Here is a 10,319-nt window from a genome sequence, read left to right as displayed (position 1 = left end):
GCGGAGAGCGGACGGCACCGGGCGCCGCGGCGGGGCCGGCCGAGGGGCGGGCGGGAGCCGCTGCAGGCCTTCCTGCCCGAACTCCGCCGCGCCTCCTTAAATCTCTGCCGTTAAAATGTGGGCGGGTGTTTCAACTCAAAAAGCGCTCAAATTTTTTTTCTTTTCAAAAAAAGCTGATGAGGTTAAAAAAAAAAAAAAAAAAAAAGCGGCGGGGGGGGGGGAGACGGGGTGGGGGGGGAAAAGGAGAGAGAGAAACCGGCTTCGTGGGCTTCGTGTCCTTAGGAAACAGAAGTAGCGATTGTTTGCGCTTAAAAAAGGGGGAGCGCAAAGCCGCGGGCGGAGGCGGCGGCCGCGGACCGGCAAGTGCAGCTCGATTTGGCGAAGTTGGAAGAGGAGGCGAGCGGGGCTGTCAGTGCGGCTGCCAGCGCGGCCGGGCCGGGGCAGCGGCGGCACCAGCGCAGCCCGTGGCCGCGCCGGGAGCTCGGCCCGCGGCGGGAAGGAGCGGCCGCCGCGGGGAGCGCGGACAGCGGCGGCCGGAGCCCGGCGGAGGGAGCCCGGCGGCGGACACGGCCCCGCGCGGCGGCTCCTCCACGCCCTGAGCGCGGGCGGCGGATCGCGGCGGCCCCCCCGCGCCGCCCTCCTGGATGCTCCGGAGCCGCGGCCGCCGGCCGGGATCGCGCCCGCCCGCCGCGCCGGGGCCGCGCGGGGCCGCGGGAGCGAAGCTGCTGCTGCTGCTGCTGCTGCTGCGGGGAGCGAGAGCGCCGAGGGAGCGGGCTGCGAGCCGGGACAGCCGCCGCCGCCGCGCCCGGCTCCCCGCGGGAGCGGCTCGTCCTGCCCCCCGCTGCCGGGCCCGGGCTCAGGCGACCCGGCGGGATGAAGGGAGGATCCCGAGAGGGAGCTGGATGCACACTGCTACGGGAGACCTTTCCGCGGAGCTGCTGCTGCTGCTGCTAAGTTTCAGAAACCGACTGTGAACAGGGTGGGTTGTCTTCTCCTTCCAAGATCTCGGGTCTGAGTGAGTCTCCGGTGTACGTGTATCTATGTTACCTATAACATATACAATCTATTGCTTTGCTGTTAATCTGTTTCCCCCCCCGCGAAAGTGGCCGAAGTCTTTAATAAGAGTTACTCTATATGTGGAAGCGAAGAAATCTTCCTTCAAGTGGAGCTGCAGTTTGGCTGAATAAATCACGTGTGAGTTAGGGGCGGGCTCTTGGCAAGGAGGTTTTTTACGAGTATTTACTACAAGGTCTTACTCCAGAAGATTAACCATCCCAATCCTTCTGTCAGTCTCCGATGCCATGCCTGGTTAAAAAAAAAAAAAAAAAAAAAAAAAAAAAAAAAAATCTCATCTTTTTTCCGATCGTCAGTCACCCTAAAGAATGGCCGAGCCTTCTGGGAACGAGCTGGCGTCCGCGGCTGCCAAGGGGGACCTAGTGCAACTTACTAATTTGTTGCAAAAGAATGTAAACGTCAATGCACAAAATGGATTTGGGAGGACTGCGCTGCAGGTTGGTATCCAGAGAGGGAGAAAAATATTTCATCACTGGTACCTACGTGACCCGGGTTTCCAAAAAAGACAACGTTTTAAGCAGGCTGGTGGATGAAATTCGAGTGGTTTTTTCAAACTCGTGGATGCCATATTATGAGTTTAGTGGCTCCAACTCCCTAAAATGACGTACTTGAAATAAAACTGGTCAAAACCATTCTTTCAATCGGGGATCACCCTCAATGTCAAACGGGCTACGAGTTTGCTAATATTTTTTAAGTTCGTGGGGAGGAGGCAAGGAATGGGAGAGCTGAGATGAAAAGAAATCAGCTTAGGTGAGCAGGATTTCATAGCAGGTCTGTAAACACAAATGTTCTGTTCTCTTAAGCTTAGGATTTTTATCTTTTTTTTTTTTCTTTTTTTTTTCTTTTTCTTTTTTTTCTTTTTCTTTTTCTTTTTTTTTTCCTCTTTCTTTTTTTTTTTTCCTTCTTTTTTTTTATTTTCTTTTTTTTTTTTTTTCTCTTTTTTTTTTTTTTTTTTTCCCTGCAATGTGTTTTAAAGCGTGGCTCGTCTGTGTTCTGGGGTTTGCTATGGGTGGTACTTTTCCTTTATACTCTGTTTGTGGGAATGACCTTTCTCATTGGGAAGCATGCTGCTCAGAACCGAGTACCTCCGATGTACATTAAGAGCCAGCCTTGCGGCCAGGGTTCCAGCTGAATCACTTGCTTTTTCATTCATATTTAAGACTTTAAAATTTGCTTTTTTCAGATGGGCTAGCAGGGCACTGCTTCCAGTTATTTCCTTTCTGATCGTATAGGGTGCTGTGTCCTAATTTTTAACCGTGCTGTTGTCCAGGCAGGAGTTGGAACTCGTCCAACTGCTAACTATTGGAACTGATGGAAGATTTTGGTTTTAATATTTTCAGATAATTATGGCAAAAAGGCTAGAATACTTACCAAATAGGGAAAGATGTGATTTATAAATCCAGAGGGAAAATAAGTATGGGTATTTGTGCTTAAGTTATAGGTAATGCAATGTGGAAGTAAAGCAATGTGGAGCTATAGGTCTTTTTCATTTCGCACATAAGTAAAATCGGTTTTTAACCCCTCTTCCCCCAAAACCATGGTAATAATTTATGAAAGTGGATTTTTTAAACAGCATAGGATCTGTGAATGTGCTCGAGATATTTACAGCTTTTTTGGCTTTACATCAAAATGTTAGAGCTGGAAAATAAGCACCTCTTGCTGACAGTGCAGGAATGATTCTTTTTTGATAATTTCGCTGAAGCTGGAGATCTGTGAGCTCCTCGCTGTGCTGTTAACACCTAAATAGGGCATCGCATGGCAGCGCAGGCACTTGCAGCAACTTTTCAGAGAGTGAAAGGGTTTAAATTAAAAACTTAGACATGCTAAATTCTTCAAGAAAGCAGGAAACATTTAGCTGCTTGGTTTATCCTCAGGACTAGGGGTGAAAACCGATTTGTCCTATAGGAATGCTGGATATTTTTTTCTGAAAGCAGCTGGCTGTCCATCTCCTGACTTAAGGTATATTTTACACAATGACATGGCATCCAGCTATGTTAAACATGCATCCGTGCCTAACGATGCTTCTTAGGGGTGCCTAATAACACCCGTGCTAATGAACCACAACAAAAGTCAAAACAGGAGAATCTGTCGACTTATTTTCAATATGTATCATCCTGAAATGTGCTGTGGGTGCCTGGCCACGCTCGAAAGACTTCTCTGTCAGTGCACTCTGCACTGTGAGATAATCTCTCTGTAATCTCTCTCTCAATTACAACGCAGAGAATGCTCCTATATTAATGTCAATGAATTTATATTTTCCCTCTGCATTTATGTTTAATTAAACAACTACTCGGCTTGTCTTGCTCTGTCCTTTTTATTTCTGGTGAAGTGTACCTATGCAGGCCTCAAATACATCTCTTGCCCTTATGCTCTTTTGGTCAGCCTTACTCAATTAATGCTTTTCTCCTTCTTTGCCTCCCTCCCCCCGAACATCACTTGGTAAAATATAGAGGATATTTGCTGTTCAGCTGGAGCCCACGGCCAAAAAGCACCACCTTTCACAGGATTTTCTCCCCCTCGCATCTTTAACTGAAGCCTTCAGTCCCCTGGCCTGAACACTGAAAACTGCCACTTAAGCCGAATATATGTTTTGAATTGACAAATAATACAGCCTGGGCTCTCAAAAAGAGCTCAAAATGTCCGGTTTTTACTAAACAAAGAGAGATCACAACGATCTTGTTTTCTTTTACATCGCTTCCATCTCTGGTCAGAAGTGAAAGAAGTGGCTGGAAGTCGGGAGCTGGGAGCCTTAGGGCACTCAGAGATCTCTTTCCCTGACTCCCAGCCTGTCTCATCTGCACTTCTGCCCCTGTCTGTGCTTACAGCATGCTGGGCTGCTTTACACTTCAAACACTGTACATTAATGTATTTATTATAGCTCGCTTTTCTTTAAAAACTTAATAAACCTTTTTCATCAGGAGAGATTTTCAGCAAACTCCTGTAGAAATTGTTACCTTGTGCTGAATATATTGCACTGTAATGCTCGCTCATGCTGATTTTTTTTTTTTAACCAAGATTTTTAAATCAATGTGTGAACCTCTCTCTAAGGAAATAGAAAAGAGTTGGATTTTTTTTCGGATTTTATACTTACAGTGAGACTAGTTACAAGGACAGGAAAATACTACCTATAGGCTATAGATTACACATTATACATTACAGTGTTCATTTTTGGAAAGTGTGCAAACAAAAAATGAGAAATTACAAGGAAATCGGTGCAAGCAGTTAAGTTACAAATAAGAGAGATTTGTGTTCTAATTATGATAGTTTTATGGTGCAATTGAGAAAATTGAAAGAGGCTTTTTCTTTTTTTTTTTCTTTTTTTTTTTCTTTTTTTTTTTTCCCTGAGAGAAATAGTCAGAAAATCCAATTATTGTTGTTGTTGTTGTTTTTAATTTTTTAGGGATGTTTTAACGACAGAACATAGCCTCAGTTTACTTATAGAGAGATTATGAAAGTATAATCTGATACACTGACTTTAGAAGAGAACTTCTGTCACTTTGAAAATTCCTTTTGACTGTTCCTTTTTTGGGTGACCTAATGAAACACAAATATTGGGGAGAAGAATTTCTTTTAGCATTTATGTTTCTCAACAGATAGAGCTATGGCACAGTCCAAATATTTGTTTTATGATAATGCACAGACAATGTAAACACCTGAAAGCTTGTAAAAACACATTCTACATTTGCTGTTGCTGAGGTAAAATATCTGTTCCTCAGAGACCCTGCATTTGCTGTTTAACAAGATTAAACAGTAATGCAGAGGTGTCTCGATACTTAGCCAAATAAAACTGAACTATACTTAATTTTTATATGTTAAGAAACTGAGATGACCCTCGTTAGGGAAAAAAAAAGAAAAAAAAGTTATATCCCATTCTATGCTATTTCAGGCATTAACCTCTCCGAGGCAGAAAGCTATGACCACCGAAGTGATAACATCTTGCACAATTTCACCGAGTTCAGCAACAAACACATTAAAAACTAGACGTTCTGGCGTGTCATTAGTTTTATAGCGAGTCTGCTTTAAATGGGAGCTGGGCTCTGCCGAAAGCCAGGGCTGGGAAGCGAGGACGGCAGGCAGGGCTGCAGCAGCCCCCCACCCGCGCCATCCCATTCTCCTCTCTCTTCCTCAGGTGATGAAACTGGGGAACCCCGAAATCGCCCGGCGGCTGCTCAGTAACGGGGCCAACCCCGACCTGAAAGACAGCACCGGCTTCGCCGTCATCCACGACGTAGCCAGGGAGGGCTTTCTGGACACTTTGCAGACTCTGCTGGAGTTCAAAGCCGACGTTAACGTCGAGGACAACGACGGCAACCTGCCCTTGCACCTGGCGGCGCAGGAGGGGCACGTGCGGGTGGTGGAGCTGCTGCTGGCGCGCTCCGAGTGCAAGGTGGGCCACCAGAACAAACGGGGGGCCACCGCCTGCGACCTGGCCAGGCTCTACCGGAGGGCGGCCGTGGTGGAGCTCCTGGAGGCCAGCAGCTCCTCCTCCCCCAGCATGGACTGAGCCCCGCCAGGACGGGCCGCTTGTGGACGCGAGGGCTTGCAGACTTCTCGGGGTGTTTGCCTCCTTTTCACCAACATGTGTTGCCACATTACTGGTTTGTTTTTGTTTTTTTGGTTTTTTTTGTTTTTTTTTTTTTTCTTTCTTCTCCTGAACAGCTGATAGTGTTAAGTCTCAAGAAATTCTAGAGGTGGGTTTTTTTAGATAACAGAAACGTTTTAAATCCATGCTCCCAGCAGTTTCCTGTACCTTTCACTTTTCACAGTACTCCCAGGCTCATCCGTGTGTATGTTGGTTGCTCATATCTAGTTTTCCAGTATCAACTTTTACAATTTATTTTAGGTCGTTCGTATCGAGTCATTAATACAAGAGCTACTATTCACATGCTTAATATTGCTGGACTTTTAAGGAAAGGAAATAGTTGACTGTGATTTCTCCCACCTCTCTACGCAGCCCTCTCTTCTCCTCACTCCCCACACCCCTCTCGGTCAGGCTCAAGAGTCTGAGCTCCTGTTTTAGACAAAAACGTCCTTTAAATAAAGGGTCACCTGCAGCCCCTGCACAGGCAGAGCTGGAAGGCAGAGGCTGCGTGGCCTGAGGACAGTGGATGGCGTTTAGATGCTTTAGGCAGTAACTGTATTTTGTCACTAACAAGAGCTTGTAGAACTAGGTCACTTACTTTCTAAATGTAGAAGACACTTTTCCTCTTTGTGTATTTAAACTTTCACCAATCTGGTTTTGAATTTAGTTACCAGAAACAGTATAAGCGGTGTTTCTTCGATTGCCAGAGGTTTTAAACAGCTCAGTTTAGTAGTTCGTGTTTACTGTGCACTGCAGAAGTTGTTTTGTCTAGTTTCAAAAGAAGCAGCAGAGAACCATTGTGAAAAGCAAGAGGACATGAAAGCTGCAATACAAGACTTCTGGTCACTTCATCTGCTGATTGCAGTTTAGATGTTCTCCTAGTAATATTTGCTTTCCAGCAACTATTCTGTTTTGTCTGGAAATAAACCATTTTAATGACAGCATCTCACAAAACGAGAATATTTGAATACAGTGACATTTAGGAAGCAGCACTTTCGATATTTGTGAAGTTAAGTTATTGCTTGCACCTAAAACACAATTTAACCCTTGGAAGTTTTCTATTGCAACATAGTTGAGAGTATTCACCAGACTGAAACTCATTTGCCTCTCCAGCCTCAACAGGAGCTAATGATGCTCAGCACCGTGTCGGGAAATGTCTATTATGAAACTTTTAACATTTGTACAGGATCTACTTGTTGAACAGATGGGCAGTTTAAAGTGCTTAATTTTGAGTAATCTAAATTTCAATCGCACAAAATAGAAGGTTTTAAATGAATGCAAAATTAATGCTACTTCAAATAGCACTTAAAAGAGGAGAGGGGATACAGTAGTTTAGTTTTAAACTTCTTTTTTTTTTTTTAATTAGCCCCACAAAATCAGTTACTACATTTTTGAGTAAAAAATAATTTGCTGAAACTGTCTGTCACATTTTCTATAAGCTCTGTCACACTGCTGTGTTCTGATTAAAAACCTCTGTGAAAGATGAAAATTTGTGTGCATGATCATTAATTGGAGCAGCACAGCACATAGGAAGCATTATTGGGGAAATAACCCCCAAAATTCCGGGTAAAAAGAGCACTAAAGCACCTGAAATATTAAACCCAGCAACGTAATCCACAGGTCCCCGAGGTGAAGTGACCCAAGTCACTGTGTTGCTCTCCATCCTCTTTTCCTCATACCCTGGAGGATGCTCCAAGCCTTTTCCTTCTCCATTCCTCTCACAAAGAGGAATTCTGTGCTACACCAGAAGGTAATATCCAGCTTTCTCACGTTTTGTTTGTTTGGCTTGGTTGTTTGGTTTGGGTTTCTTTTTTTTTTTTTTTCACCTGTGCCACTAAAAACCCTCATTCTAAACCCGTTTTGGAACTTCATCAACATTTAATTTATGCTAAGGTGAAGTTTAAGCAGCGGCGTAATAGCACTTAATGGGACTTCCGAGAAAGGTGCCCCGCCTAGTCAGAACTAGCGGCTTTTATTGCGTGCCAGGAGCTCGGGGTTAAAGCCGGGACGGATCCCCCCGGCCATGGCCAAAGCCCCGGCGGCTGAGCCTCGGCCGACAGTCCGCTCTAAAGGGGCTTTTTCTCCGATTCCACCGCTGCGCTCTCTCCGCAAGCCCTTCAATCCATCGGAAACAAGATCATCAATTGAAGGTCTTAGTTAGAGACTTGGAAAGCAAAAATTGCTCTCTGGTCTCCCAGGAAGTTAACAGTTACTGCAAAGAGCCTCTGGGAAACCAAAGAAATCAGCCAGCCGGTGGGTTACACGCACCTTACAGGGTTTGGCAGTGACAAAAGGTGCCTGCCTCTGGGGAAAGGCTTTTCTCCAGAAGTCTTTATATTTACTGAGCGAGGAGAAAATAATATAAAGCACGCCTCATTAATAGAGAACCCTGACACCTAAAAAGGATTGTAATATCACATGTGGTGTCAGAAATCGCTTTGGCGCTTTCCCCCCCAGTATTCTGGCAACAGCAAAAAGTCCAGTTTGAAAAATTCGCATATTCCTGAAAATTTCGACGATTTATATTTACCCAGAGATGCAAAAGTGCAGCGTGTGAGATGGAACTAAAGATTCCGGAGAACTTTTATTGAGACATAAACCAAGTGCCAAGTAAGTCTCCAGGCAGGAGCAGAGATCGCCCTGCAGCAGCCCAGGAATCGGCAGCAAACTGCAGTATCGAGACGAGAGGTAAAAATAGAAACAAATACAGCAAGCGCAGAAAAATGTGAAGAAATAGAGCATAAAATGTAGCTGTAGCAGGATTCACAGTGAGCAGGCGGTGTGAGGACACAACTGTGGGGCAAGAGCCCTCTCCCCTATTTCAGTTACACGGATGAGCAAAGCTCTTACACTTGACCTTTGTTTCTAAATCATCCTCGGAACAACGGCGGGGGCTGCTGAACTCCTCTTGGAAAGGGGCAGATCCCAAAGGGGATCCTGCGGGGAACGGAGAGAGTTTTAGCTGTGAAAAGGGTGAAATGCCCTATCTGTGGGTGCTGGGCAGAGAGGTGCGGGTTAACCCTGCCCTTAGACGGGGGAGAGCCAATGAGCAGGTATTTGAAGGTGAATTCCCCAGTGCAATAAGTCACTGCACATTTAAGTACAGGAAAATACTTTCTTTCCAGTTTTCAGTGTGGGGAGAGGACTGGAATCAATGGTTTATTCCACGGTGAGGTAAAATGTTAGCTCCCGAGGAAATGTCTTGCACTGTTCACACGAAGAAAGAGTTAACACAGTAGAAAACTACCACTTTTCATCTTCCTAAAGAAAGAAAAGGGTTTCTTCCACAAACGTACCTGGGAATTCACTGGGCAGCCAGAAGCAGCCAGACATTATTATCTCCTGCCTAAAGCGCTGAAATTCCCTGGAAAAAGCGAGAGGAGGAAAGCTTTGGCATTCAGCTGTGGGGACTGTTACCCTGTGCATGGCGGGCGGGAGGGGGACGGGGGGGAGAGAGAGAAAAAAAAAAAAAAAAAGAGAAAGGAGAAAGAAGGACAGAGAGAGAAAGAAAGATTTCTCACCCAGCACACAGGCACTCAAAATGTCGGTGCTGCCGGAGGGCAGCGGCGGCTCCGGGCGGAGGGAGGGTCGCGGGGCCGCGGTGCGGGCAGGTCTGGCGGCCCCCGGGAGCGCCGGGCCCTGGGGCGGGGGCCGCGCCCGGCTCCCGAACCGTTACTCGGGCTCCTGCGCTCCGCTCCCCTCGCTCTTCCTGTCCAAATCATTTTAAATTTACGCGCCTTAAATAACAGTCTGATTTTATTTATTTGGTTTCCTCCGCGGGCTCCGCCGCCGCTTTCGCTGCGTGCCGGCCCCCGCCGACAGCCCCGGGGCGGCCGGGCAGCGCTGTGCGGCCCCGGGGCTCGGACACCGGCCCCTGCCCTCCGCCGCCACCGCGCCCCGCTTTTCTTTTCTCTTTCTTTCTTTCTTTCTTTCTTTTCTTTCTTTCTTTCTTTCTTTCTTTCTTTCTTTCTTTCTTTCTTTCTTTCTTTCTTTCTTTCTTTCTTTCTTTCTTTCTTTCTTTCTTTCTTTCTTTCTTTCTTTCTTTCTTTCTTTCTTTCTTTCTTTCTTTCTTTCTTTCTTTTTCTTTCTTCCTTTTCCTGTCTTTTTTTTTTTTTTTTTTTTTTTCTTTTCTTTTCTTTCTTTCTTTCTTTTTTTTTTTTTTTCTTCTTCCCTATTCTATTTTCCCCTCCCTTTTCTCCCTCTCCCCGCAGCCGGGGCTGGAGTCTCCTGAGCGAACCTCGGGCGCTTTGGCAGCCGCAGTGAGTACAGAGAAGGGACGCACGTCCTGCCGGGGGGATGTTTCTAACCCATCTTTGTGGCCGCTGCCGGGCTCCCGCTGCTGCGCCGGCCTCTCCTCGCCCAGCCCCGCGCCCAGGGATGCAGAAGCATCTTCTCCCACCGCAGCACACGGAGAAGGCAAAACCAAGCGGGTTTGTCTTCAGGTTTCCTTAAAAAAATAACTAATGGGTAGCAAGGTGTATCTCCCAGCCGGAGCTTTTCATGACCTTGTGTTACACTTTAAAATCAGGCAGGTGAGACGGGGGGAGGAAAAATCCACGCTTCTTGGCTTCTGTCACAGAGGAGAGAAAATTATCTTCGGATGTAAAGTACATGACACATTTCTGAGAGCCAGATGTGCCAAGCCTGGCTCTGATGCCCTGAT

At 46.2% G+C, this 10,319-nt stretch overlaps 1 protein-coding gene across 1 annotated transcript; it reads left to right on the top strand.

The window, feature by feature from the left end:
• Positions 1 to 732: 732 nt before the first annotated feature.
• Positions 733 to 7,145, top strand: CDKN2C (cyclin dependent kinase inhibitor 2C). Its single transcript, XM_066325495.1, has 3 exons — positions 733 to 979; positions 1,371 to 1,511; positions 5,204 to 7,145. The coding sequence occupies exons 2-3, from the start codon at positions 1,383 to 1,385 to the stop codon at positions 5,576 to 5,578; spliced, it is 504 nt and encodes a 167-aa protein (XP_066181592.1). The 5' UTR covers positions 733 to 979; positions 1,371 to 1,382; the 3' UTR covers positions 5,579 to 7,145.
• Positions 7,146 to 10,319: the final 3,174 nt, after the last annotated feature.

The sequence above is a fragment of the Sylvia atricapilla genome, chromosome 9, assembly GCF_009819655.1.
Source record: "Sylvia atricapilla isolate bSylAtr1 chromosome 9, bSylAtr1.pri, whole genome shotgun sequence".
Taxonomy (NCBI): Eukaryota; Metazoa; Chordata; class Aves; order Passeriformes; family Sylviidae; genus Sylvia; species Sylvia atricapilla.
This window is presented reverse-complemented; position numbering and strand designations above follow the sequence as displayed.

Coding starts and splice junctions, on each gene's coding strand:
- CDKN2C (XM_066325495.1), top strand. CDS start 1,383: ATGGCCGAGCCTTCTGGGAACGAGCTGGCGTCCGCGGCTGCCAAGGGG. Junction 1,512..5,203: donor TTGGGAGGACTGCGCTGCAG/GTTGGTATCCAG, acceptor TCTCTTCCTCAG/GTGATGAAACTGGGGAACCC.